The sequence below is a fragment of the Carassius gibelio genome, chromosome B7 (assembly GCF_023724105.1).
Source record: "Carassius gibelio isolate Cgi1373 ecotype wild population from Czech Republic chromosome B7, carGib1.2-hapl.c, whole genome shotgun sequence".
Lineage (NCBI taxonomy): Eukaryota > Metazoa > Chordata > Actinopteri > Cypriniformes > Cyprinidae > Carassius > Carassius gibelio.
In genome coordinates this window covers 12,091,907-12,119,743 of record NC_068402.1, presented here as the reverse complement: position 1 = coordinate 12,119,743, position 27,837 = coordinate 12,091,907, and the positions used below count along the sequence as shown (strand labels likewise).

At 35.5% G+C, this 27,837-nt stretch overlaps 3 protein-coding genes across 6 annotated transcripts; 2 read left to right on the top strand and 1 right to left on the bottom strand.

Annotated features, from left to right (window-relative positions):
* Nucleotides 1–765: 765 nt before the first annotated feature.
* On the bottom strand, nt 766–5,104 carry hsbp1a (heat shock factor binding protein 1a). 2 transcript variants are annotated; one of them, XM_052560973.1, is made up of 5 exons: nt 4,962–5,104; nt 2,152–2,451; nt 1,549–1,615; nt 1,232–1,376; nt 766–1,045 (listed from the first exon to the last, which is right to left on the bottom strand). In XM_052560973.1, the coding sequence occupies exons 2-4, from the start codon at nt 2,194–2,196 to the stop codon at nt 1,255–1,257; spliced, it is 234 nt and encodes a 77-aa protein (XP_052416933.1). In that variant the 5' UTR covers nt 2,197–2,451; nt 4,962–5,104; the 3' UTR covers nt 766–1,045; nt 1,232–1,254. The 2 variants fall into 2 exon arrangements, with proteins under 2 accessions (XP_052416933.1, XP_052416934.1); XM_052560974.1 differs by having other exon boundaries at nt 4,704–5,038.
* On the top strand, nt 3,412–9,016 carry phf23b (PHD finger protein 23b). Its single transcript, XM_052560969.1, has 5 exons — nt 3,412–3,924; nt 5,099–5,130; nt 5,215–5,307; nt 6,146–6,749; nt 7,514–9,016. The coding sequence occupies exons 1-5, from the start codon at nt 3,897–3,899 to the stop codon at nt 7,705–7,707; spliced, it is 951 nt and encodes a 316-aa protein (XP_052416929.1). The 5' UTR covers nt 3,412–3,896; the 3' UTR covers nt 7,708–9,016.
* Nucleotides 9,017–10,137: 1,121 nt separating this feature from the next.
* On the top strand, nt 10,138–26,340 carry LOC127961731 (phospholipid scramblase 1). Of its 3 annotated transcripts, none has more exons than XM_052560971.1 (10): nt 10,138–16,028; nt 16,142–16,250; nt 20,199–20,369; nt 21,790–21,854; nt 22,334–22,376; nt 22,582–22,802; nt 23,814–23,975; nt 24,124–24,288; nt 24,962–25,029; nt 25,126–26,340. In XM_052560971.1, the coding sequence occupies exons 2-9, from the start codon at nt 16,238–16,240 to the stop codon at nt 25,019–25,021; spliced, it is 900 nt and encodes a 299-aa protein (XP_052416931.1). In that variant the 5' UTR covers nt 10,138–16,028; nt 16,142–16,237; the 3' UTR covers nt 25,022–25,029; nt 25,126–26,340. The 3 variants fall into 3 exon arrangements, with proteins under 3 accessions (XP_052416931.1, XP_052416930.1, XP_052416932.1); XM_052560970.1 differs by having other exon boundaries at nt 10,139–16,023; XM_052560972.1 differs by lacking the exon at nt 10,138–16,028 and adding an exon at nt 18,417–18,549.
* Nucleotides 26,341–27,837: the final 1,497 nt, after the last annotated feature.

Genomic DNA, 27,837 nt, shown 5'->3' with positions numbered 1-27,837 from the left:
ACAACTCATTCACCACTAAATTCATCAATGACACAAACACTCAGTGTAAGGTGTACAGAAATATTCAGAAATGTCAAAATGAGATAAACTATGTTTACTTCACTCACAAACACATCCCATGTTAGCTTGGCAGAAAATTGCCAAGCCTGGTTCTTGACAACGCATACATTGTGTTATTAACATAATATCATACACACACATTATGACATTAGATATGAATGCCACTTCAACAATTTTAAGTACAATTTACTTGAGTCTGGTGTGGAATAATATAAAATATATGTGAGTAAATACATACATATATAAACACTGTCAAATACCATAAAAGTCATGATGGTGGATCACTGATTTGTTTTCTAACTTGGTCTGATCATCTGTTGTCACCAATTAAAACAGCAAGGCGTTAATAAGGCTTTAAAATGTCCCTTCCTCTAATACCACATATCTTCAAGCAGTCTGGCTGATATGGTTCTCCTTTGACATTAGTCGTTAATGAAGGCTTTGGAACCGTGCACATTCTTGTGGTGCATCCAATGGGTCAAGGTTATGCATGATTAACATGACCCAGTTAACCCCTGCTGGTAGATGTCATAACTACACTGGCTGCAGACACTTTCTAATGAAGACCTTTTAAAAGTCGCCATGTATTCCAGTTAAATACTTTAAATGCAGATCTTGACAAAAATAAAATGTGGAGTTTAACACTTTTAACACACGTTTTAAAAAGAATAATGTTAGCGCAGGAAAGAAAACAGCGACTTCAAAGCCATTTCATGGAGTTTTTAATCATCAGCAAAACATGCAGGAATCACATGATTTCCCCTGTGAATGCAATGAATAAATACAAAAACAAGTTTTCATTTGTTTATCTCCTGTCCAGTAATATAGTTTTAACCTAACAGCATGTAATATATTATGTAATATATTATGTAATACACATAGGCAAGCACCATTTTTAATGAATTACTTAAAAAAGGATTAATTCACATTTCATTTAAAAATTCTGATACTGCAGTAGAAGGTCCTCACTGTGTTCCTTGGCAGTCTGAAAGAGAAAAGATACTAAAATTAAACAAAACACAAAGATATGGCATGAAGTAACATGAACCTGAGTCACAAGCAGATACATATCATATTCTGCTGCAGTTTATAGAATATAAATGCTCTCCAAATAGTAACAACTTTGAAAGAATGACATCGTCAAAGGTGCATAAGCACCACCTACGCTTACTAGGATGGTGCTGGTCTTTGCCTTCAAGCTGTTCCAGAGGTCTCAGTGACTTTTATCTCCTCCTCTGACTCCTCCACACCTGACTGACTCATGAGATCAGAGATGTTCTTCTCCAAGTCATCGATTCGCGTACTCATCTCATCAAGTATTTGAATTAAGAGAAAACGCATTTTGAATAAGCTACCATCACAAAGGGAAGGATCTAGGAAGCATGACTTCTCTTCTAATAAATTAAGGTTTCGATTCCACTCAATTAAGCTACAATTAGGTGCTAAATTAATTACAGTGATAAACACGTGCATAATGTGGAAGGATATTTCGCCCAATTATCTGGTCTGACATGGTCTGGAACTTGTCCTGCATCTGCTGCAGCAAGGTCTGTACCTAAAACGAAGAAGAACAATATAAAACAAACAATCAGATTTAAAACTCTGATAAAAAATTGTGAATGAACACTATGTCCAACGAGCACAAATGTTATCCGTCTAGAATCGTGTGGGTTTTGCGTGGGCCTCCCACACAGGAGTAAAAACAGCAGTTTAAGGGCATGCTCCCCGCCCACGCGTGGAAGCAAAACCATAGTAACAAGGGAAACCTCTCAACATCGTATAATCACTCAAGATACCTAACAGTGATATAAAGAAATTTTCGTTGTATAACCCTTCTGAAAATAAATTGCATCTACATTTTAATGACTGATAAACAAAGAAACCATTTGAAAATGCATTGAACTCACGAGAGTGATCTTTCAATACTACTTCACGACAAAGCTGTTAATGAATGGAGACTTACAACAGGCAAATCACTTACAACACTTCTCATTATACATTAATTCACTTTGGCTAGTGAGCGTGACCGAATACTAGGCGACTGTAAGTGCATGACCCAGTATTGTATCTCGGAAAAAATCAAGCACTCACCACAATAGTCAGGTCCTGAGATGTTTTAGGGTCCTTCTCAGACATATCTTCTTCAAAAGCCCCTTCGTGCCTTCCCGTGTTCTTTATGCTTGTGTGATCAAGAGCCCTGTCGAGGCTGTACAGTACTGTGTGGTGTATTCAAGGTGGAAACTGCCCCTGAAGCGGTAGCTGATTTCGTTGTTAAGAGGTTTGGTCAGTGAACTGAAATCAACAAATCGGCTTTTGCACTTTTAGATGTGATTATTTTTATGTCCTGAAGGGGGCGCTCGGTGGCTCAGACAGGCGAGTACCAGTCATAAACTGTATAAAAACAGTAGAGATTAAGAATCACTGCATGTCTAGCTGTCATTTACAACTGTATTATTCAGTATATTTAATTAAGTAAAATAAATAAATAAATAAAAACATTTTTAGAAATATACAGATTAAAAAGAATTACATGTCATTAATGAAAGATTAAGTGATAAAAGAGGGGAGATTTTAAATGCCACATAAAGGCTGACAATATAGGTAAAAAATAAAACAAAATCACGTTTTTTGTTTTGTTTTTGCCTTTTCATAATATTTTATATTAGATTTCTAGAATAAATTCGATTTTTTTATATTCAACTAAAATACATTAAAATTATTGTTAAATTAACCAAGACTTTTCCTTAGCTTTTCAATGAATTAAGAAGAAAATGTATTTATGATTATTAGAAGGATCTCTATTTTTCTCCATCCTCAATAAATTATAGCTTTCAGGCCCACGAACACCTATCCCATACTATACTAGCCTGCCTACATATTTTCTCGATTTCATTATTTTAAATAATAACCAGTGTCGCCTGTGAACCAACTCTTCCTGAGCCGCCAAGCGCCCCCTTTCGCAAGTAAATGTTCATTTCGTGAAAAACAGCTGCTTGGCTTTTCCACAGGCTTGGGTTTAATGGTTAAAATACGTCACAGGCAACCGAAATGACCAGGAAAGCCGCCTGTTAAACGAATGATCTTACATGTTGATTGAAATATCCAACTATCTGCATAAAAATATTAAAGTAAATAAATGTACCGTTATTCTTTTAAAATAGTGTACTATGCAAGTACAAGCCATAGGATTTGGAACAGATAAACTCAATTTCCCATGAGCGTTGCAGAAAAAAAGACTAGCGCAATGAATTATGGGTATTGGTGTTTATTCGCCATTGGATTCCGTGCCGTCTGCCAGAAAATCTGACATGTTGAACTACATGTCCCATGAACCCTTGGAGAGAAAATTTTACACCGCAACAGCAATTTGACCGCAAGGGGTCTGGAGTCAGTTGACGTCGTCGACTCTAGTGAGGCGCGCTGGAGGCGACACGCAGACGTATTTTGGGGGAACTTTCGTCGAAAAAGCATAATAACGCGAACGCAGAGTTTATGTTACTAACATTCGTTGCGAGAACATGCTGGATCCCTGGTTTTATCACTGGTTCTTTTCTTACGCGATAGTCCGTTAGGTAGTCGAATCGCCAGCTGGATCATTTTTGCAATGCTGCTTGCTGGCCAAAACAAAGTTAATTGATATTTCCAGGGATTTAAGATCCAGCGATATTTCATTGGACCATTTTGTAAAATAAAGTAAAATCGTCGTTTGAATCGTTCACATGCCCAGCTCGCTGGACTCTAGCTAGTCCTCCGGGGCTTGCTGCGCCCGAAGCCGGGAGAAGATCGACGCTGCACGGTGTCACCCAACTCAAGAGGATCGAGCTTCTTAGGCGACAATGCTTGAAATAATGTCCGAACACCAAGGTAAGGAAAACATAAAACTTGAATTTCAAATATTCAAACTTTAACCCTGTTGTGATCGGCAACACCCACCATCGTTCAGTTTCAGCAAAGTCAGTTACGTTAGCCTGTTAGCACCTTTAATACTGCAGTAACTTTGCATACCCTTTAGTTTAGCAGACTGATTTCACAAGTAACGTTAACCTGATTCAGTGCCAGCCACTTTCTAATGTTTGATTGCGTTAATGAAGCAGAGGACATTTCACTTCGCAGACGAGCTGGTTCATACAGGGATTAGCCGAGCTGCTATCTTGTGCAAGAAGTGAAATTACTCCAGTTGATTGTAGCCATTTGTTTAAGCAGTAACTCATAAATGATTTAAAACATGCCTGATATCCAACCACTGCTTTCTGTTCAAATGATTTAAGGGTCCGGTTTAACAAAACCGCAGTTACGCAGCGTTGCGCATTTTGTCTTCGCTAAATAAAACAAGATCTGTTTTAAATTAGGTGCCGCTGATGATCCAGGTGCCAGTCGAATGTTTTTTTATATTATTGTTAGTACACGGTTAGGCTGTTTTTCTTATAAGTTACTTTTACGACATTACGACAAAAATGTTGCCTTTTTAAGGCTGGTCGCTGCTTAGCGTGGTAGCATTTCGCCGCCTGACTGTAACTCTTTGTTGTGCCGGGGTAACACGAAATGCATTGCCGTTGGTGTCTGTTCTCTCTAAACACTTATAGATTTTGCCATTGTAACTGTATTAAGATCAACCATATATGTTTTCATAGGAGTTTCCAAACCAGAAAAGTTGTCTTGGCGTGTTTCGACGTCGAGAGACGAGAGCCAGGTTTACGTCACAAGCTGCTTCGTCCTCTCGCATTTTTCACCGCTTTAGTTTATAGTGTTTGCCACTATATTAGTTTAGTTTTCTTCACAATTAAAGTCTCTTAAATCGTGTGGATGTTTGGATGTAAAATGGTGCCTTGCGCAGTTAAATTTTACGCCTCAATCAACAGGAGGGTGTCGCCAGGAATAGCACATGTAGCGCGTTAGCTTACCGTCGAAAACGCACTTTTACCAGGTTTGTTAAAAATAAAAAATCCCCAATCTATTCCAAATGCAAAGTTTCCTCGGTTAAATCTGTTATTTAGCAACGAATTGACGTTGTTCTCTCTCCTTTCTTTTTGCTACATAGATTCATTACTGAAGTGCAAAGCAGAGACTCTGGTAAGTCAAACAAGGAAAATAAGATTTTCATCCTACAGATGGCAGTGCTTGTCCAAATTACTAATAAATGATGTTCATGTCCAGCCATCAGAGAGAAGAAAGAGGACAGTGGAGGACTTCAACAAGTTTTGCAGTTTTGTTCTTGCATATGCTGGTTACATCCCTTCTCCAAAGGAGGTAAGAATGGAGCATTGTTTCACATTTAGGTGTGGTTCCATGCATTAAAGCCCTCTTACAAATCTTGTTCCCAGAGAAGACTTAGTGCTGCACCTTTTTGACACCCATTTCAAGCATTTACTAATGCGCTAATGAGCAGAATCTGACAGATACTGGATTTTGTAGATAATAACTAAGTTAAAATCTTGCTGGGAACTGTTTAATTGTGCTTTAGTTTGTAAAATCTTTTTTGTTTTTTTTGTTTTTTTTACAAATGTTGAAATGTAATAATAGTATGCTTTAATTGTGAAAGTTTTACCATTTTAAAGTTAATACAATTTGTTAAACCTGTGCTTCATCGCACAATTTTTATCATACAAATGATAAACAAGAAATGGAGAGAGTGAAAATGTAAACATTAAAAGAAAATCCAATTATTGGTGCTGATTTTTCTGAATAATAGATAGTTCCTAGATTTAGCTGTTGGTGCCAATGAGTGAAATCAGGTTTGTCAGTTTATGGAGATATCCAAAACATGCAGTGTTTGGGGAATTCCAGGATCGGCATTGAGAACCGCAGCTTTACATGGTATACTCCAGGTCTGACCAGTCCTGCTTCTTGAAGGCCACTGACTGGCAGAATGTAGCTCCAATCACAATTAAACTCCTGTTTTGGGACATGTTAATGCTGAAATCTTTAGGATTTTGGACCTCAGTCGCCTGTGGTTTCTGTGTGTCCAGTCATCTCCATTGAACGTCTTTAGTCCTGTACAGGTCTTTTTTCAACCTGTATTTGTAGATGTAAGATGTTTTATGACAAAATAACATTTGAACCATTCTGTTTGTGTCTCTGTCCACAGGAAAGGCCATGGTCGCCAGCATCCTCCAGTTCTCCAAACAGCTCTGGTGCTTCAGGTGAAGGCAGCGTTTTAGGTGGAGTGAGTTCTAACATGGCTCCCAACTGGAGTCACGGCACGTCGGACTTGAACACCATCCACACGTTCGTTCGCAAGGCTCGTGCCAATAAGAGCAACAAGAGCATGCGGCGGCTGTCGTCTGACAGCGCCCTGATGGACAAAATGTGTTTAAAAGACCCTTTCTATGAGGGCCAGGTCGCCAGCAAAGCTGAGCGCAAAAAGGACAAGAAGCTGAAGCGCCTTTCTCTGGGTTCAGGCGCTGGTGACAGCAGCAGCAGCGGTGGCGAGAAGCGTGCAAGGATCAAGCGCAGTAAGAACCCCAAACAGTCCAAAGCCCTTAAGAAGCTTAAGAGCTCGGCCCAAAGCGAGACAGACTCAGAGAACGGTCTCGGGCATGGAGAAGAGCATTTGGACCAGGGAGCAGCGGCAGAGCGCAGACTACAGGCCCAGGTGAAAGAAGAAAAGGAGGAAGCCACCAGAGAGGCCGATATGAGTTCCAGTGAGGGAGAGACCTGGATAGCTGATGAAGACATAATGGTTGAGTCAGGTGAGTTTATTAGGGACTGAGGAAGATTTAGATGGTTTGGAAATGCTCGTAAATATTAATTGAAGGATTTTAACATTGTATTTAATTTTATATCAGTGTGGTGAAATACAACATCTTTGTATTTTCAGCAACCATTACTCCAGTCTTTAGTGTCCCATGATCCTTCAGTTATTATTTTAATATGTTGATTTTGGTGCTCAAGAAACATTTCTTATTTTTATCAATGAAAACAGTTTTTGCTGCTTGGAAGCAATTATACATGAGTAAATAAGAAAAAAAAATAAAATAATAATATTTTTGTTCAGCAAGGATACATTAAATTGGCCAGAAGTTACAGTAAAAAACATTTACAAAGTGTTAGAAAATATTTTTAGTTCAAATAAATGTTTTTTTTTTTTACTTTCTAAAAAATGAAATTCTGAAAAATTGTATCTTAAGAAAATAAATATTAAGCAATAAAAAAAACTATATATATATATATATATATATATATATATATATATATATATATAATTTTTTTTTTTTTTTTTTATTATTATTATTATTATTATTATTTTTTTAATTAGTCACAAAGTAATTTTATTAATGACTTTACAATTTAAATACAATTTTTTTTTTTCTTCTTTTTTCTTTGTTGCATCTTTTCCTTACAGGAGATTATCATAAAAAAAAAAATTCAACTTATTTATTTTTTTACATTTAATTAATGATTTTACAATTTAATTTAAAAAATATATATAATTTGTTGCATCTTTTCCTTGCAGGGGATGATTCGTGGGATTTGATCACCTGTTACTGCGGTAAACCGTTTGCAGGACGGCCCATGATTGAATGTAGTCAGTGCAGCGTGTGGGTGCACCTCTCTTGTGCCAAAATTAAGAAGTCTAACGTGCCTGACATATTTAACTGCCACAAATGTAGAGACTCTCGACGGTCAAGTCATAAAAAAGACAGTTAGATGAGGGTGATCGTTCCCTCAAAGCTCTGAGTGTTCCCAGTTCTCCAGATTTTCTATCCAAAATGCATTTTTTCCTCTTTTTCTAGACTCTTTACATATTTTACAGTCAGTAGTCTCCATTTCAGAGTTCACTGAGAAATAACGTTTGAACTGATCTCTTACCTCCTGAGTTGGTAATTGATCTTGGCTCATTTGTAACCGTTCCAGAGATACATAAGCTATCTTGTCACATCAAATTGTTATTTTTTTTTTTTTTATTTAGCAGCTTGCATACTTAGTAAGTGCCACCATATTTCTTTGTTGGAAAAGTTAGAGAACACAGCCACACTACATTTTCACAGATGTATACAATATTAGTTACTTTGGTCTATTTAAGAGTATAAAAAAAAATATACATATATAAATAACTATTCAAAATACAGAAAAATATTGTCCTGATTTTGCCAAAGAGCTGCTGTGAGAGATGGTGTTGACAGTTGTTACAAAAAATGTTATTCCTTAGTGAACTGTCCAGTTGATCTTTGTTTGAAGACTAATCAATGTAATGTGTTAGTCTGAATGCCGTTTCCTGTAGGTGATCATAAAACCATTCGAATTACAACCTCTTAATTGAAAATTTATGTCAGAAATCACACCTAAATGGACTTGACCAGTCAGCTAACATGTATTAGATTGTCAAAAATAAAGCGCTATACCAGTCATTTAAGCAGGGAATCCTTTGCTGCAATTATTGATAAAACAATTTCTTCTAATTCTACTGATAATGTACAGTATGTTAACCCATGTACTTTGTCGAAGAAACTATCAAAACAGTTTGATCTTTAAATACATGCAAAGTATAGTGGGGGGGGGGGGGGGTTTCTCAGTGTGTAAAATTTTCAGAAGATTTCAGTTTAATAAGATGACAAGGCTAGATTTAGGAGCTTTGCTGAAGCTTTTCTTGAGTAGAATGGTTGTAATTATTGTTTTCAAGACGTGTTTGAGAGTTTTAAACTCTGAGAACTGGTAAAGACTACTCATTTATGCTACAAGCTCTTTCTTTTGAATTAGTTTGGAGACCATTGTTTAGATTTAATTTTGTCCCCTCTTTCTGGTTTATTTGTGAAGCAAGGGAGACTGGAAATCCCCAAAAGCCAGACCTCTCTTGCTTCATGTTTCACTCTGTAAATATCACAGATTTTGAAAAGTGTACATATGTGAAAGTGAAGAGAAAAGCAAAGCAGATGGTATATATATATATTTTTCTTTTTGCATCCGATATTGTTTTCTTTACCTTGAGAAATAAAACTTTTCTTTATTGGCCTTAAAATGTCTGATTTTCCTAATCTCACTGTTTTTGTGACTTTAAAATAAGTTGAAAGAACATTAGAGACAAGAATTGATGGTTTATCCATGTACGTTTTATTTTGAGGCAACACCAGTACAGTGTCTGTCAGTTTGCACCCCACTAGGTGGAGCTGGTGAGCTAATCTTGGAAAAACATAAATACAAATAAATAAATCACAGTTTATAAACCCGAGATGCAATGGCTTAATAGTAACCAAAAGTTCAATTAAACAGATTTCCAAAAGAAGAAGAAGAAGAAACCACAAAAACGAAAAGAACCAAACTAAACCAGATGATAAATCAGTCGTTTTTTAACAGTGTTACGTCATCTGTCAGTTTGATCACTTTGCATTGTGTTCCTTAAAATCTTCAGGTTCCTCCTGAGGGCGAAAAAATAATTGTATCAGTTATAGGATATGCAATCTCTTTAATTCAAATATATGTTGCCAAACCACTGGTTTTCTCTATTTGAAATTACCTTTCTGCTCCTGGAAGACAAGTGGGTGCTGCCAATGGGGTCCAGAGGAACAGTGATCCTCCTCCTAATAGGGTTAAGGGGGAAATATGGGAATTGTGTGAGAATTTATTTGTATTTTTTATTACAATAAATTAAAATAACAGTAAATATCGCTACCCGCCTCTTATCCTTGTTTTTGCGAGAGTTGCTAGTTGCTGGTTGCACATTGATGTGTTCCAGAGGGGAAAAGAAATCGGGGGTCTTAGCTGGATTGGGGTCCCAATCCCGAGTCATTTCCCCTTCATTTCCTGGGAACAAGTCTGCCAGATCAGACAGCTCATAGATGTGCGCTGACGTCTCCTGATCCGACCTGAAATTGCTCTGCAAGGAAACGCATGCATTTTAATTTATGTGGCATATTAAAGTGTTTTTTTTTATTATTATTATTATTGCAATGCTATATTAAAAACTAAATGTATATTCTCTCAATAAGATAATTAACGCTTTTTGGTGAATGTGATATTTACTCTTTTCACCCGTAGTCTGTCTGGTATCAGGAAAGCACAAAGATCATCCATCAAGAAGTAGACAACCAGGATAAGTAGCAAACACCTTGAACACATCATCTGAGGGCACAACATGATACATGATGTTTAGAAAAATTAACGTTTTTTTTTTTTTTTTTTTACTATTTAAAGTATTTGCATGCAGTATTTGCCACTACTTAAGTCAAAACGTCAACGGCAAACACAACCAGCCAATTAGGAATGGTAAAAACTTTTACCAAAGCAATTCAGTAAAGTTACTAGACAAAATTCAGAATTGAATTAAAGTATATTGTGTTTTTAATATTTACCTTCTTGGTGAAATATTGTGTCCTTGAGAAGTTGCTTCAGGAGTTCTGCCTTTTCTCTTTCGTGTGTATGTTGCCTTGCTGAACTCTTTGTCAAGGGCATGCATGTGTGTTTTGGGTATTTGTAGACCTGAAGCTGGGGTGGGTTTATATAGGAAGACTGAGAGATTATGGATAAAGGGAGTGTGTGTGTCTAGCATGACTTCACCCACCCTCCGAAGAGATCAGAACATGATTAACGCATCATTTTGGTTGTTGTTAGAATGTTCTAGATTGACAGATTGACAATTTCGACACTGAGAATCTTACAAGAGAGGGTAAAATCTGTATTTATAAAGACGTCTTAATTATCCTAATATGTTTATCTATATTTAAAAAAATATATTAATTATATTTATTGTTATGAATGCTACAAGGCTAGATGTTGTGTAGTTACCTAATTAAACAGTTATGATAGTGTGATTTGTAGGGATTCGCTGGTTTTAAAAATTTTTCCATTGCTAATAATCTTATTTGCATTTTATGATCAAAAATAAATAACATAATGACGAAAATAAATAAATACAATATTGACAAATTAATGACTGATATAAAAATTCTACACTATATTTTAGTAAGGAAATAAAAAAAATAAAAAAAAAATAAAATAAAAAGTGAATTTAGGCATCACAAAATTATAAAACAGTATGAGACGTATATTTTCATATAGAAATTTCCCAGTGATTACATTTAAGTGTTAATAAATTACTAGTGTGTTTAAGAATAACTTTAAGTGCTGAATGACAGAAAGGTCACAGAAATATAAAAATAGGACAAATTAGCTAATATTGGCTAATGGATGTTACTGTTCCCAAATGTTGTGTATCTGTTGTGATTTATTTGTTATTTTAATAGACATTTGGTACAAGCATTGTAGCTCGTTGATATTCGCAGACTCTCTGAATGTTCTGTCATTCGGAGACTCTGTGTGTGGCCTGTTCCTGTATCAGATCATCTCGTCTCACCCAATTTCATTGTTTCAAAACATTGGATTCCCATCCACGTACACCAAAAGGGTCCCTCTCTCTCTCGTTCTCATTAGGGATGTTCATAGTATTATCAGAGGAAACACACACACATACAGAAGTAAGTTGAAAAAAAAGCTGGAGCGGCCTCTGTGGATGGCCTACCAGCAGTCTAACACGTTTTCTCTTTTCCTCTTTTTCCCTCCCTATCCTAATTATTGCTATTTCTGGCAACTGAGGCCACCAGACATAGACTAGCTGTTGACAGACAACCCACGGCGAAAATAAACTGTACCTTTACTAAACAAGGCGGGTGCAGTCTGCCCAGATGTCTGTCAACAGAGACCGAGAACAAACCATTGCCGCTGATTACGCTAATTAGTCTAAAATAAGTGTATATATGTGCGTGTGTGATCATTTCTGACAATCCCGCCTTCTCATTTCTGCCCTATAAGTACCCAGTATCTTCCTGAGTTCTGAATTTAGAACAATGAAATTCTAAAGAGTGCAGTGGCAGCACAAATATAAGCCCTTTTGTAGAAGTTTTTTTTTTTATGTTTTCCACTATTGTGTATAACAATTCTTGTAGATACAGATACAGCATTGTTCCAAAATGTTTCCAATAATATAACGGGTGGTTCGTTTTCAGTGCTTAATATTATATTGAATAATAAGTGGAGAGCAAATTGCACTATAATTTCATTCGGTGTCTTCAAAATCTGTGGATCAGTGGTTCTACAATTCTGCTCACTACATTCACGATTCATTAAATGCAAAATAAATATGTATGGTAAATTCTTTCTTAACATTGTTTTCTGCATTGTTATTTGAATGCCTTGGTTGAATAGCGTGGTGGTGACTGCATAAGGGGTTGACGTAGCTTTATTTCCACCATGAAAACAATTCTTTTGACAATTCTTTTGAAATAACTATTATGTATTAAGAAATTGTAAAGTCTAAAATTAATATATATTTCTTCTGATGCTGTTTTCCTTAAACAGGCTTCTTTCAAATTAAACGTTCAGATCCATTTCCATCATGGAACATTTGCACCTAACTGAGTGTTCTGAAAAGTGCACATTTAGTCCATTCCATACCAAATTTCACCATTTATCATTTACAAACCTTCCTGAAAAAGTTCGGAAAAGAGTTTTGATTCATCGATTTTACAGGTATAGGCTACAAGACAATGAAACATACGACAACCTGTACAACCTGAAGTTTAAATTTGGAATGCTTTTTATTATAAATAGTCAAATGTCACCTGCTAAAATCAATAAAAGGTTGCACTATAATTTCAATTGTAAAGAGCAGCTTTAGTATGTAAAGGTATGTTTTACAAATTGGCCACAAGGTGATGCTATAACAAAAAAAAATATGCATGTAACCAAAGCTTACAGAAGGACTTTGGTGCATCTCAGCAAACATCTGAGCTAGTTATTTCATCAAATTGTGCTTAATTATCTTGAATTCTCTTTTTAACATTCAAAAATGTAAACAAAAATTATGTTTTTATTATCTTGGTTTGTAAAATATAATCTATTGTTTTAATAGTTTTTAATTATTATTATATCGTGTTTTAATTATTTTTACTTTACCGTGAAATGTGACAGGTAACATGTTATTCTTAAGTCTTGGCAGATGCGTCACATAAGACAAAATTCCTTGTGTATACTGGAAAAAGATATGATAAATTAAGAACAGCTCTGAATGATCATTTCAGTGTGTGTGAGAGAGAGAGTGTCTGCTCAGTTCCGCCTCCTGTCGGCGGAGATAAATAAAGCAAACATATGTTACCAAAACTTACATTTTCCACTTCTTGAGTAATTTTACTTGATTACTGTACTTGAGTATTATTTTGGGAGATTTGTACTTTTTTCAAGTACAATTTAAACTGATTAGGCCACTTGTAATTTTACTTTTTTACATTTCTGAAGAAAAAACAGTAGGCCTACTTTTTACTCCATAAAATTTAATTTCATCTTGAAAAGTACATTTCATTTTTATTTGATCTTATGGCCATTAAATGTGTGCTAAACGTACGCTCAAATGTGTGTGCTTGACATGAAAACTAATGATTATTGATTTCATGCTTCAAGCTCACACATTTCTAATTCAGTTATGACTAAAAGTTTTGCTTTCAAAAGTTCACCATCAAATCTGAGAAAGCATACTGAGGTAGCAAAGTTGCGTTTTCCTCAAAAAATTCCCTTGCTTTTTTCAATGAAATGTTACAAACCTCAAAAAAGTGTTTAAATTAACACTGTATGTTGAAATTAATTGTAATTCATGTTTAGTATTTTTTTTACCAAGTAGCCTAGTGGTTGTATTTATAATACGTCATTATGTGACACACTGAGTAGCCTAGGAATTAAGACTGTCAATGAATAAAAAATTTTTCTTAAATTTAATTACATGATTTGCTCATTAATTAATCGAATTATTCACACATAATTATTTATCAATATTTGATGAGAAAAACTATAAATGCCCCAAATAAGCAAGCATCTCAAATGATAATTATCCTTTTAAACAGTGACGTTGAATAGACAATTTACACACAAAAAGTCGTCTTTCAAAACGTTAATGTTGTCTGTTTTAATTATGTGATTTTCCTGATTAATTCAACTCATTCTTCTATTCTGTCTGGAATATGTTTCTATAGCTTCTGCATCAAATCTTGCTCTTCAAATGGATAATTCACCCAATAATTATCATCATTTTTCCTTTATTTTCTCGTGATCTCGACGAGAGTTGTTTTCTCGTTATAACGACTTAATTATCTCGAGATCTCGACATAACAAAAGTTGTTCTCAAGTTACAAATCTGTGCCAACAGGTGGCACTATAGACCTGAATATAACTGATACTGTACGCGTTTGGGATAGATTATGCTAATTTAATTTAGTGACGTAATCTTTTGTGTTTCCCACACACACACACACACACACACATACACACGAACGCTCCTTCAAACAGAAGCTTGTAACGCACATGGTATCAGTCACAACATAAAATGAATACTAACATTTACAAATTAGGCCTATATATAATTTTATTTCAAATAAAGCGAAAATTAAAAGTGAGTTGAATCCAATCAGCTCTAAAAGATCTTAGAATAGTTCTGCATCCTTCTGAAGCCAGTGTTTGCGGTGTTGTTTTGACCATTTAAACATGTTAATTACACAAACAAAATGTTTAGCGTACTGTCTCTGGAAATATCAACATGGATTGTTCAGCCTTTATTTATGTAATGTATACTTTATTACAAGGCGAAGCAAAATTAGTTGAAATATCCACGACATAGGCTTATTAGGCTACAGTAGAAGCGCAGGGTTTGTCCATCAGATGTGTCAAAGTTGAGTTTGTTACAGATCTAACAATCATTCATTATGTCGAGATCACATGAAAATTAAGTCGTGAAAACAAGATGGAAAAAATAAATAAATAATACATGGCCGCTAAGAGCTTCCGTAGGCTTCTTGCCAACCTTGTCTTGACCAGTAAGACTTTGACCATATATCATTAGTGGCACTGTGTGTTTAGTGAAACATTATATTTTTCTATCGACGGTAATGACAAGTCAACCGCAACATTTTCCATTCACTCAAAACCCCTTTAGATGTCTCAGTGCAGTATGGAGCTGTTGCACATTTCTGTATGTGCTATTTAGGGTGTTCGCGGTTCTTCACAAGTACGGGCCTGTCGAGAAGTTTAAGCGATAAAAACACTTAGGACAGAGGTGTCAATCTCAATAGCCTACAACCTCAGTTTGACTTCTCTGCTATGGCTTCGGCTAATAAGAAAAAAAAATACCAACAAATTAATTAATTAATTCCCATAACTTCCCATTACTTTGTCGGTTACTGCACATTGCAAAAAAAACCCTAATAACATCCTATTTTTTTTTAATGCTAATCTTTTTGTTTAATAGATGTATTATGGCTTTCTAAGGTTTCTAATCTACAAGCTTGCTACATAAAAGAGGAGGAGATTCAAGCGAGGGCTTCATGTCTGGGCGTAGTTTTAAACCAAAGAGCAGTCTCTTTTGTCTCTTAACGTTGTCGTGTGTCTTTTAGCAAAAGTCTAAAGCGAATTGAAGGAAATTATTGAACACTTTCTTCTTTTCATACCTCAACAAAATCACTGTAACAAGAAGTGCTGTGGAGATTCTGAGTTGCCTCTCAAGAGCTGAGATGTAGCCTAATTTAAGTCAGTTTTCATGGTGGTTTATGTTCCCCCCCCCCCCCCCTTTTAGAAGTCTCTGATTTATAGAGTACTATGTTTTAATACCGTTCTGCAGTATTGTTGTTTACTGGATTGTTTTTTTATAATAGATAAACTGCGGAGAAAGTAATCATCGTAATTAATTTAGCTAGGCTATAAACAGAATCTTTGTTCATTAAGCTTGTAGATAAAGCAATTTTTAAATCAGCAACCTTTTTTGGTCTTTGCGAGTCCTTGGCTATACTGGGTGTTATCTGTCTATTTGTAAAGAAAAAACTACACGATTAACATACGGTAATCTAATATACCATATCGCCCCACCCCTTCACATGATGACGAAGTGATGGTGTTATTGCTTCAGTGTGTTTCTCGTCTTAAAACCGAGCATTCCTCTAAACGAGAATTAAACGACTGGCGCGTATCCTGCTGACAGTCTTCCTTAAATACACGGTTGGGTTTGCGTAGTTCTTTACATTTCCTTTAAAATTCTCCCTGAACATTTAAACATGGGTCTTTTCATTTGGATCTGATCTTAAATTCTTTTTGTACCTGTTTTGCTTGTTTCCAGTGCAAACACATCTTCCTCACATTGTCTTCACCCACACTGTGATCGTGGTGCTGATAGGCAGACGTTTGTTCTGAAAATCTCAGATCTGTCTTCAACATGTCTGGCCCAGGTAATGATAAACTGTTTCTTTTCCTTGAAATGCAATAGTGCATGTTTGTGGATTTTTAATTTAGGAGTTACTATGCATGCCATGTTTTAAACAGCTAGTGAGTTTTGCAATAGATGCCTACATTACCTACCAAGTGAAGTTTACAGTCCGTGTGATGAAAACTATCTACACAATATTTACATTTTTCCCTTCAAGTGTGATGCATGCACCATCATGCTGGTTGAAGTGAAGGTGTGTGTTTTGGTGGAAACTTTAGTTTTCTCTATGTGCATGTTTGTGGATTTTTAATTTAGGAATTGCTATGCATGCCATGTTTAAACAGCTAGTGAGTTTTGCAATAGATGCTTACCTACCAAGTGATGAAGTTTACAATCCCTGACTGCACTGAAAACTATTTACATTTTTCCCCTGCAAGTGTGATGCATCATGAGCTGATCATTATTGTCCTATATAAACATCTGTGACTTTAGTGACTAAAGGACTAATAGGCCATCATCTTCGGAGCAACTGTTTTTGTAACAAGAAGGAGAATTCAGGCTAGTTTTTACCAAGTTTACTGACACTATTCATGTTGAGGGGACTAGCAGCATTAATTATTTTGCTACCGAAAGGACAGATTTATGTTTTTCAGTCTTGTTCATGTGTAAGTCATTTATCTAATGCGTTACTCAAGGGGGGGGGGGGGGGGGGGGGTATTTGCAAAAGGGCTTGTCTCATCCTTTGTCATTTGTCCTTTGTCAATGACTCAACAGGGTTTAGCACTGGAAAACTGGAATGGCAAGATAGGAGTGTTCAAAAAATACAAGATGTAAAGGTCAAAGGTTTTAATGAGAAAAGGTCAACAATTAGGCAGCATTATTATCCAGAAACAGGCTTGCTCTCATAATACATACATTTCTGCCGGAAAGATTTGATTTATTAAAAAATAATTTTTAGGAACTTGCATTATATATGTCACAAGTTACACAGATTTTCTTATAATTTACTACTTTTAACATTTACTGTTGTTAAAAAATTTTTGTGAAACATTTTAATTTGAGAGGAATAGCGGATGTCTGCAAGCATCATGACAAAATATCATTGAGCAAGTCTGAATAATAAATGACTGAGTCTTTCCCCCAGCACTTAACATAATGCTTTGAGCCATGGACACATGACCATGAACAGGAAGATAACATAATGGAAGCAGGATGCAATTCAATGTGGCAGGTCTTGAGAATCAAATTAGCAATGATTGAGAGCCTAGATTCAGCATGAAACCACATGAACCATTTATTTATTTATTTTTACTTTAAATACCTTTTAGACACAAGGGGTAAATAACAATGAAACATACAATTAATTCTTCCATGGATGCTCTTAATACAGCAATTCTTCTGTGTGAGCAGTCAATTTTAAATACATATTAAATTTTAAATACATATTAAATTTTAGATTCAGCATAAAACCAAATTTTTTTTTTTACTTTAAATACCTTTTAAACACAAAAGGGAATAAAAACAATGAAACATACAATGTTTTACAATGAACACTGTTGCCAAAACTTGTCACCAAACAACACCCTTGGCATTCACTAGTAAGCTCCATAACTTCAACAACAAGTAAGGTGCCATGAATGCTATTAATTCAGCGATTCTCCTGTGTGAGCAGTCAATTTTAAATACATACTACATTTTTAATACATATTAAATTTTAGTTTTACTTAAAAACCAATATCTCCTCCCAAAGTCTGCTGGTGTGTTTCGAGGACCTCAGGCATGTTGATGCACAGCAGGGTAATGAAAGACACTGTTGTTTTTGCACCTCATAGACAACATGGTGATAGACGTTGAATAGATCACTTTTTTTTTCTTTGCACTAATTAGCATTTTCTGTCTCATCGTTTAGGTCGGATATATAATAATGTTTGTTGATCGTGCCTGTTTGATTGTAGAGGCACAACATTTAATAGACTACACCCTTAATGCTGAAAATGTAAAGAAGTTTTATATGACAGTAGAAGAAGATTTTTCTCAACAGCCCCATGATGTAGAGGACAGCAGATCTGGGAAAGTACAATAACTGTATGTCTTACTAATGGTAAGGGTTGTGCCTGGACAATGCCTAGATGAGGAGATGAGAGAGTTTCATTCCATTCAAACTCATGCCCTTTTTTTTTTTTAATAGCTGGTGAAAGATTTGAATAGCTCATATGAAGAGCCTTTTCATATGAAGATGACAGTTTTGGATTGGTTCAGTGGGAAGATTAAACATGCTAATACATGTTTCCTAAGCTACACCTGCTGTCTTCACTCCTGAGGTACAATACTGTTTAAAAGTCTGGGGCTGTTTTTCGAAAAAAGACTCTCATGCTCACCAAGGCTACATTTATTTGAGCAAAAAATGAATTAAAACCGCAACGTAGTGGAAAAGCTGTTAGAATTTAAATGTTTCTAAAATGTAATTTATTCCCTTTATAGCAAAGCTGAATGCTGGTGTACAACAATAAATAATTACCTGTTTTTAAATAATAATAATATATAGTTTGAGGATGCAATACTTGCAGCCACTATTGCTAACCCAGAAATGATTATTTTTCTAATAATGTAACGGCCTGGAGTCAATTATTCCACTTATACTATGGTCACCACACCTCAATACATCGATCAGATTATATATTTAAAGGGATTCGTTCAATTTTGTACTTAAATTGCTATTGTGAGTAGGATTATTTCTTTCGCATCTCATCCAGCGCCTCTTTTGACGGTTTCACATAGTCATTTTTAAGCTGGTAATGAACGCTTGAGCCGTTGATACCATTCTAATGCAGTTATTAATGAAGTTATTAGAAAGAGAGCAAGACAGACAGAGACAGAGAAAGAGAGAGAGGGAGAGAGCCTGAGTGAATTAGACTGAATTAGTCTCTAAACGGCGCTGTTATTACCTCGCTAGTGAGAAATGTCATGTGTACTTTCGGAAAATCATCTGTCATGTTGTTGTTTTTGTCAGTCCTGTAATGTCTGTTATTACAGTTTTACTGTGCAAAGTGATTTGGGACTGTAATGCGGTCAAGAGAGCTGCCTGGAATTAAGTTTGGCGTGCGAAATAATTGCATACCTCAGAACATTCGTCAGCCAATCAGATTCACGCATTCAACGGGGCTGTAGTGTAGTTTAAAATGGATTAATGACTGGATTAATAATACATTGTGATATAATAAAATAAAATGTTTATTATCCAGCTATCCAGAAATTACATCTTTGGCGTAATTGCTGACACTCAGTTAATGCTTTATTTTCATATATCTGGTTATTGCTTTGTAAAGAGCTGATGTGAAATACAATTTCATGCATTGTTCATGATTGTTATTATACTGTATGGCTGCAGTCTATAGATCCATCCCACTTCTAGGTGTCTGTAATTTTTGATTAAATGAGAATAAATCAGTTCGCTTTTCCAGTCATTTAATTATACATGCCTACTCCCGGTCATATCCCAATGATGATGCAAGATCGTGGGATTTCCATTGATAGCTTGAATCGAACAATGCATTCCAAGTCATCAGGACTTTCTGCCGCATGTCAGGGCATCTGTGTATGATTTATGACTCAAAAGATGAAGGCTTATACCAAGCTCATACCTAACATAATACAGGCAGGGGGAAATCAACAAAATAGTGGCACAAAGACAACAAAATGTGGAGTTTCTGACTTCAAGAAAGAGCCAAACAAGCAAAGCATCCAAAAATACACAAAGACCAAATGATAACTCAATAATCTTTTCACACAATGTAGCAGAGTTTCATGTACCAACTGTGTAATGTGTACCAAACAACTAGACAAAATGCCAAGTCTAGATTCAGTATGCTATGAATTCAGATTTATTTTTACAGCATTGCCTAATATGTCTCATCAGAGTAAACTAAGATTATATTTTTCTGTCTTTGAATATTAAATTATTTTATACCAGGCTACCCATCTCCAAACCAGCCAGCCTATCCCATGGGAGGTTTTGGAGAACCTGGAAAGGGGGCCCCACCAGCAGGGTTCCAAGCAGGATACCAGCCAGTTCCAGATCAGCCAATCATGTATCAGCCTGGACCAGCTAATCCAGCATCTCAACAGGGCCAACCATATGGAGGTATACATGTCTAAATTTACACTTAATTACAAAAAAATTCTGTCAGGTAAATGGTTATCAATAGCCGCATTTCCACTGTCGGGCCAGTGCGAGCCAGGGCTTAAGGCCCAGTAGCATCGAGGCCAGAATAGCGCAGGGTTTTCACAGTGGAGCTTGAAGCACCGCTGCACGTCACTAAAACACGACCTTTACACGCCTCTCAGAACAACGTCATGCAACCTCAAAATTTCACCATCAAAAAGAGAAGTTATCAGAAAATTAAGAAATAAGTCACTGGATGCGCGATCTCAAAACAAACATGATAAAAGCGGCCGTTTTTTTGCATGCTTTGTTATATATTCAAAAGCATCGATGTTTTAACTATAGAATAAGTGATGCATTGATCAAATTGATTTCATTTATCAGGACTCAAAATTAATCACACATAAATACACTTATTTCTATTTTATTTATTTATTTTTAACGTTCATGAAAATAGCCTGCTTATTCAGTCGAGTCTGTTTCTGTTTATTAGCCACAGTAGCCGTCATATTTAGAATGAATGATAATATGTCTATTTTTATAAAAGCTCCCGAACAAAAAACATTATTAGGCTATATTCTTTTATGATAGGCAACGTGAGATAAACTCTCGAGACGAGGCTTGTGACAGATAATATAAGCTACTTAATAAATACACGATTGTGATAGAGAATAAGGAGCTGACGTCTGATTTCTTCAAGCGGTCATATTTACCATGTTTACTATGGTAACATGTTTAGCGCGCATAGTCTTTTATATCGCTTATAAATATTTCAGCCTTGTTTAGTGATTATAATCCACATCGGATCAAGTTATTTCAAACACTCGCTGCTGACTGAAAGAGAGTTTTGAGCTTGATTTATTTAAAAAAGTGTTTAATGCTGGTGTTAAAGCTGTTATCTTTCTGAAATGTTCCTCAGCGCAGACTCTCTATTTTTATAAAAGCTCCCAAACAAAAATCATTATTATATTTTGATGATATGCAACGTGGAGCTAAACTCAAGAAACGAGACGACAGATAAAATGTTACTTAATAAATACACAATTGTGATAGAGAATAAGAAGCTGACGTCTGGACCGCTTCGGCCAAAAAACCCTGGCCGTTGGCCCCGAGGAAGCCCCGGCGAGGCACGACCAAGCCCCGGAAGTGACAGTGGAAACGCGACTGGCCCTGGCAGGCACTAGCATGCCCGGTCTTAGCTCGATAGTGGAAACACGGCTAATAGGTATTGAGCAATAGGTCCTGAGAAAAGTTAACACACAGGCCAAAGATGCTTGAAATTAATAAAAGTTTCATTCAGATGATCATTAATACAATAAAAACAATGCAACACTGGTATTATTAGATAATGCAGGCTAATGATGATGTGTCTAATGATCTTTCTCCCAAACTTCTCTAGCACCTGTAGCTGCACCAGTTTCAGTTCCTGCTGGAGTACCACCTGGTCTGGAGTACCTCACTCAGGTTTGTCATGTCTTTTGGTACATAAAATTCAGATAGTCAGAAAAGTTTGTATTTACAAGTTGAATGCACATTCATTCTACTGCAAAGTCATGGCTATGAGTGGGGAGCTTGGGAGTTTCAGAGTTGGGGATGAGTCTGTGAGACGTGCTGGATGTAATGGTTGTTGAGAGTAAATTTGTCTGTAATTTTTTTTATTCGCAAGGAAACTAGTTTAGATGCATTTACAATATCTGACCCTGGACCACAATACCTTCTTAAGTTGCAGGGCTTTATTTGTAGCAATAGCCAAAAAAACATTGTATGGGTCAGAATTATAGATTTTTCTTTTATGCCTAAAATCATTAGGATATTAAGTAAAGATCATGTTCCATAAATATGAACTTCTCAGGAAGAGTTGAACGAATCAGTTCTCTCTGACATTTGCTTTAATTATTAGTTTGTTTAAAAGTCTTGTGACCTGTACACTATTTTTATTTCAGATCGATCAGATCCTTATTCATCAGAAGGTGGAGTTGTTAGAGGGTGAGTCATCTTCCGTGATATGTGCATGCGGTTGAAGCTGTTAACTCTATAATTTGTGTGCTTGTCTGATTTGTTTTATGTGTTATTTTTTAAGCCTGAGACAAATATTCACTATTACTTTTTTGCTAGTTTAAACCTGTGACTTAAAGACTCAAAGATTGCAAAAAATGTTCAACTTGGCTATATACACTTTGGTCTTCTACAGCAATCATTGGCTTTGAGACCAACAACCAGTATGAGATCAAGAACAGCCTCGGTCAAAAGATCTACTCTGCCAAAGAAAAAAATGACTGCTGCACACGCAACTGCTGTGGTGCCCTGCGCAGCTTTGACATGAAGATCAAAGACAACGCTGATCGAGAGGTCATACGACTCATCCGCCCTTACCGTTGTGTCTCCTGTTGTTGCCCCTGCTGCCTGCAAGAGGTATACCAGACAAGTCATATCAAAGCTCTGCATTTAATTGTGTTATTTAAATTAAGTCTCTGAAATGGGACCAGTTGTTGTGTCTTTGAGATTCAGCTAGTGACTCATTTGTAGGACATGCTGTGTGACCTACTACGACTCTGACTAATGAGTTATGAGTTGTCTTTAAAGAGAGTCTTCAATCAGCAATCGCACGGTTTATTTAGTTCAATATTTTTGATGCTGTTTTCGAAAGAATCAATTTTTTACAGCAAGGATTAACAGCAGCATTAATCTGATCAAAAGAACAGTAAAAACATTTATAATGTAACAAAAGATTTCTATTTTAAATAATTAACTTACCTTAAAGCCTTTATGTGTAATGCATTATAAAGGGTTATTAAAGGGTATAATGCATTATAATCATTCATACATTCAAATATTCATACATCATATCTTATCGTAAATAATTATAACTGAATTTCGAATGCATAGTGTAAAAATGAATTGATACATTTTGTTATGTATTAACTGTGGTTGTAATTATTGATGAGATTGTACAATGCATTATAAGGTGAATTACAAGTCATAATTAATGCATTAAAACTAAAACTTCTTTTTTAATGTAATATACATAAAGGCTTTAAGTAAAGTGTTACCATAAATGCTGTTCTTTTAAACTTTCTATGCACAAAAAAATTAATTCAAAAATACATTAAAAAAACATTAAGCAGCAAAACTGTTTAGACAACATTAATAATAAGAAGGAATGTTTCTTGAGCACCAAATCATATATTGGAAAGACTTCTGAAGGACTGTGTGCTATTGAAAACTGGAGTATTGCTTGCTGGAAATTCAGGTTTGCCATCACAAGAATAAATTATATTTCAATTTACTCCATTGAACAGTAATTCATTTCTCTTGGAGATTAGTGTATACATGCACCCATAGCTGCTAGTTTAGAAATCAATTTGGGCGTTGCTGTACATTTCAAATTTGTTATGACTATGAATGCTAATATTTAAACTTCAGATGGAGATACAGGCTCCTCCAGGAACGACAGTAGGGTACGTGAAGCAGGACTGGCACCCCTGTTATCCAAAATTCTCCATCCAGGGCCCAAACAAGGAGACTGTGATGAAGATTGAGGGGCCCTGCTTGGCATGTAACTGCTGTGGTGATGTGCACTTCGAGGTAACTTTTTAGAATTGGTTTGAAAGTGATTGTTGTTGCCTTGTTAATATAAAAATTCAAAGATAAACTTTATAGTTACACCAAGCAAAATCATTTTGCAATTGGCAGTTTTGTGTTACTAACCATAAATCTGTATTTCTCTCTTTAGCTCAAAGGTAAAGACGGTACTGGGGACCCTATCGGTCGAATCAGTAAGCAGTGGAGCGGCCTGTTGAAGGAAGTCTTCACTGACGCTGACAACTTTGGCATCCAGTTCCCTATGGACATGGATGTTAAGATGAAGGCTGTACTAATGGGTGCTTGCTTTCTAATTGTGAGTATAAGGCTAATGACATATTTAATGATCGGCAATAGTCTAAATGCTTTATAATGCCTTGGAGAGCACTGCAGTACCACAGATCTCTAACCATTATGCAACCACAATCCACAAATTAAAAAATTATCTCCTGTATATGAATGTGAAGCTAGCTTTCTACTACTGAGCTACTCGCTCTTTTTCTAATATAAAAAATAACCCTAAATTAAAAAAACAAGCAAACAAACAAAAATACAACTTTTAATATTTAACCCATGTAATATTCAATCCTAAGGACTTCATTTGGAAAACTTTAAAGGCAATTTTCTCAATATTTACATTTTTTGCACCCTCAGATAACAGATTTTCAAAAAGTGTTATCTCTGCAAAATATTGTCGTATCCTAACAAACCATTCATCATTGATAAGTTTATTGATTCAGCTTTCAGATGATATTTTCATATGCTTTTCAGATATATATGTGGATTTAGCAGACCATTATGTTAGTGTTAGTAGAATAAGTTGACATACTTGCAAAGTAGTCAGTAGAAAGTTTGTTACGGGAACATTAAAATAAAGGGTCAAAATAAAATGTTACCAAATATTGTAATACTCCAGAATTCTGAACATATTAGATTCACCTAGATTCTGTTCTGACTCTTTGATCTTTGTTCTGTTTTTCTTTTCAAAGGATTTCATGTTCTTTGAAAAAGTGGGAGACTCAAATCAGCGCAATTCTGTATTCTCTTAGAGCTCCTGGTAAGTTACTTTTTAAGCGACATTTTCAACTAACTCGTCACCTTTCAAGTGTTTTTTAAACATCTGGACTTCTTTTTATTTCCTGCATTTTCTTAGGTAACCAAAGCTATAGACAGCTGGCACTGCAGTGAATCCAATGGAAATGTTCAAGGTCATTTTGAAGTGTTCACGTGGCCAGCAATATTTACAGTGACAGGCGAGGTTATATCAGTAACTGTTCACTGGTGGCTTTTAAACAATCATAGCCTAGAATTTGAATTACTGTTACAATAGTTTATGAACTAATATTTACATCTTTTTGTTACTTTAAACTTCTCTTTTTTTTATTATAAATAAAATGTAACGTGCAACCCTATGCATGTATATGTAGACTTATTTCTTGCATAAAGTAGATTTTTTCATTTTTTAAAGGAAATTCTGTTTTATTTTGCTAAATGTAAAGCATTTTCATTAAAACATGCAGCTGTTCCTACAGCCAAGTAATGCATGATGATATGGGTTACATGCAAGTTGACTCTGGCAACAGCTAAAAAAAAAAAAAAAAAAAGTTGGTATGGTTAGCATGGTTTTCTGTGTGATTTACCTTGGGTAGAAGCCAGTTTGTCTTTAATAGTTTTTTTTTTTTGGTGTGTGTCTGAAGAATGGGTGTCCTACAGGGGGCGCTTGTCAGTTTATAAAACCCAGCCTCTCAAAGAGTCCATTTTAATTCTTAGGATGATGTTAAATATGAATTATTTGCCAATTAAATATGTGATTAGAATGATTCACACAGGGAAATTCAAGTAACAGTCCTATGAATAGACTTTAATATTAAGATTCCTGCCTTTGTTAAAAAAAAGTGAAGTTACATAGAGCCAGGTATGGTGATCCATACTCAGAATTTGTGCTCTGCATTTAACCCATCCAAAGTGCACACACACAGCAGTGAACACACACACATACACACACCGTGAACACACACCCAGAGAAGTGGGCAGCAATTTATCCTGTGGCACCCAGGGAGCAGTTGGGGGTTGGGTGCCTTGCTCAAAGGCACCTCAGTCGTGGTATTGCCCTATCACTAACGGGGTGAAATGAAACAATATTAGAACACATGGTCATCGATTTAAATTTTGTACACATTTATTTTGTTAATCAAATTTAGGATCCCAGTAGCTACTTAATAATTTGTTCAACTTGTACTGTTACAGTGCTCTCAGGTCTCCCCATGTATAATCAATATATATGTGTCTTCTTTATATGTGTTTGTATTTATTTCTATAATATACTATATTATTATAACACTAAGATAATAAATGTATAATATGGTAATGTTGTTGGTTTGTGTGATTACTGCATCTAGGAAATGATTTAAAAACATACTGTACACGTTGTTGCAAAACCCTATAAAACATATAGCCAAATAAAAGACTTCAGATGTAGAGTTCAGTTAAAATAACCATCAATGGCTAACCTACAGAACAATAATCTCTGTCACACCTTTTATGCAAAATCATAAACAAAATCCCTCCTTATGGCTTGCCTTAATGCACATGCACAACGATTAGTGTTCATAATAGATAGTTCAACAACTCCTTTTTATAGCTATGTTTCATGTTTATTTGAACATGATTAACATAAAATGATGCCTGGAAATTCAACAACAGCAAACAGTGATGTCAAGATACACTAGTTTCTGTGCAACCTGTTTACCAACATTGTTTACCAACTGCTTTTCCGGGTTCATATTACACAGAATTATCACAAATAAAGGAGCAATTAGAAAAATCATTAAGCCATTTTTTGGGTATCTAATTTGACCAAAATAAGATTAGATCAGAACAAGATTTTACAGCAACTCTTTATATAACCTTACATAATAAATTACAAAAATAGTCACAGCCTGCAATCACACAGCAGTGCTTTGTGGGTATTTTGTTAAATCATATGAATCGAATGAGTCATATTAATGCTTTTTTAAAGATCATTATTTTGTGTATTTGGTGTAACAGAATATGTTGACATGCTGTAATGTTCAAAAAACACATTATTTTTCAAATAATGTCTGTAAATGTTACTTTGTGGTTCTTTGGGATGGCAGCGTTCAATCAAGCAGCGTTCACATGCAGAACACAAGCTTCTAGAGAGCACTTACGTCTGAAGTAATTAATTTAGGTAAAGGGGTGCAGAGCCAATGGTGGTTATGTATGCAAACGTCAATTCCTTGAATTTTATGTGAGCAGCTATTGGTAGCCAGGGCAAATTGATAAACAGAGGTGTGATGTGTATTCTTTTCGGCTCATTCAAGATGGATCTCGTGTTTATGCAAATATTTCCACATAGTGATGTAGACATGTGGGGCGTGTTTGAATGAGCCATTTTAGGGGGGCGTGGCAATCTTAACTTTGATAAAGAATATCTCTTTGGATTTGAGACTTTAGTCTTTACAACTTTACAGATCTTATTCATGCACCAAGAGCTTGTAACGCTCCAAAGAGAAAGGAAAAATTTTAATTGCATCATATGACCCTTTTAAAATCTCCTGGGTCACATTTTATCTGTTAGGTAGTGTGAGACAATAGGAGCTTTTAAAAAAAAGCCCTTTAACCATTCTCGTCTGTCAGAAAAAAACTACTTCTACCTTTTTAATACTGGAGTACAATTTAAAGTTGTACTTTTTTACTTTTACTCAAGTATGATTTTGACCAGATACTTGTACTTTTAATTGAGTAAATTTTTCACTGAGTACTTGTGCTTTCATTTCAGTAAATTTTTTGAGTACTTTTTACACCTCTGCACCTTTGTAAGGATGTTAATTTAAATACATGA

Excerpts from the sequence above, each read along its gene's own strand:
- hsbp1a (XM_052560973.1), bottom strand. The coding sequence starts at position 2,196 with ATGTCTGAGAAGGACCCTAAAACATCTCAGGACCTGACTATTGTG. Across the intron at positions 1,616-2,151 it reads CTCAGGACCTGACTATTGTG|GTACAGACCTTGCTGCAGCA; the intron begins GTGAGTGCTTGA and ends TCTTCGTTTTAG. Across the intron at positions 1,377-1,548 it reads AGACCAGATAATTGGGCGAA|TTGATGAGATGAGTACGCGA; the intron begins ATATCCTTCCAC and ends TAATTCAAATAC.
- phf23b (XM_052560969.1), top strand. The coding sequence starts at position 3,897 with ATGCTTGAAATAATGTCCGAACACCAAG. Across the intron at positions 5,131-5,214 it reads AGTGCAAAGCAGAGACTCTG|CCATCAGAGAGAAGAAAGAG; the intron begins GTAAGTCAAACA and ends GTTCATGTCCAG. Across the intron at positions 5,308-6,145 it reads ACATCCCTTCTCCAAAGGAG|GAAAGGCCATGGTCGCCAGC; the intron begins GTAAGAATGGAG and ends CTCTGTCCACAG.
- LOC127961731 (XM_052560971.1), top strand. Across the intron at positions 20,370-21,789 it reads ACAGGGCCAACCATATGGAG|CACCTGTAGCTGCACCAGTT; the intron begins GTATACATGTCT and ends AAACTTCTCTAG. Across the intron at positions 23,976-24,123 it reads GTGGTGATGTGCACTTCGAG|CTCAAAGGTAAAGACGGTAC; the intron begins GTAACTTTTTAG and ends TTCTCTCTTTAG.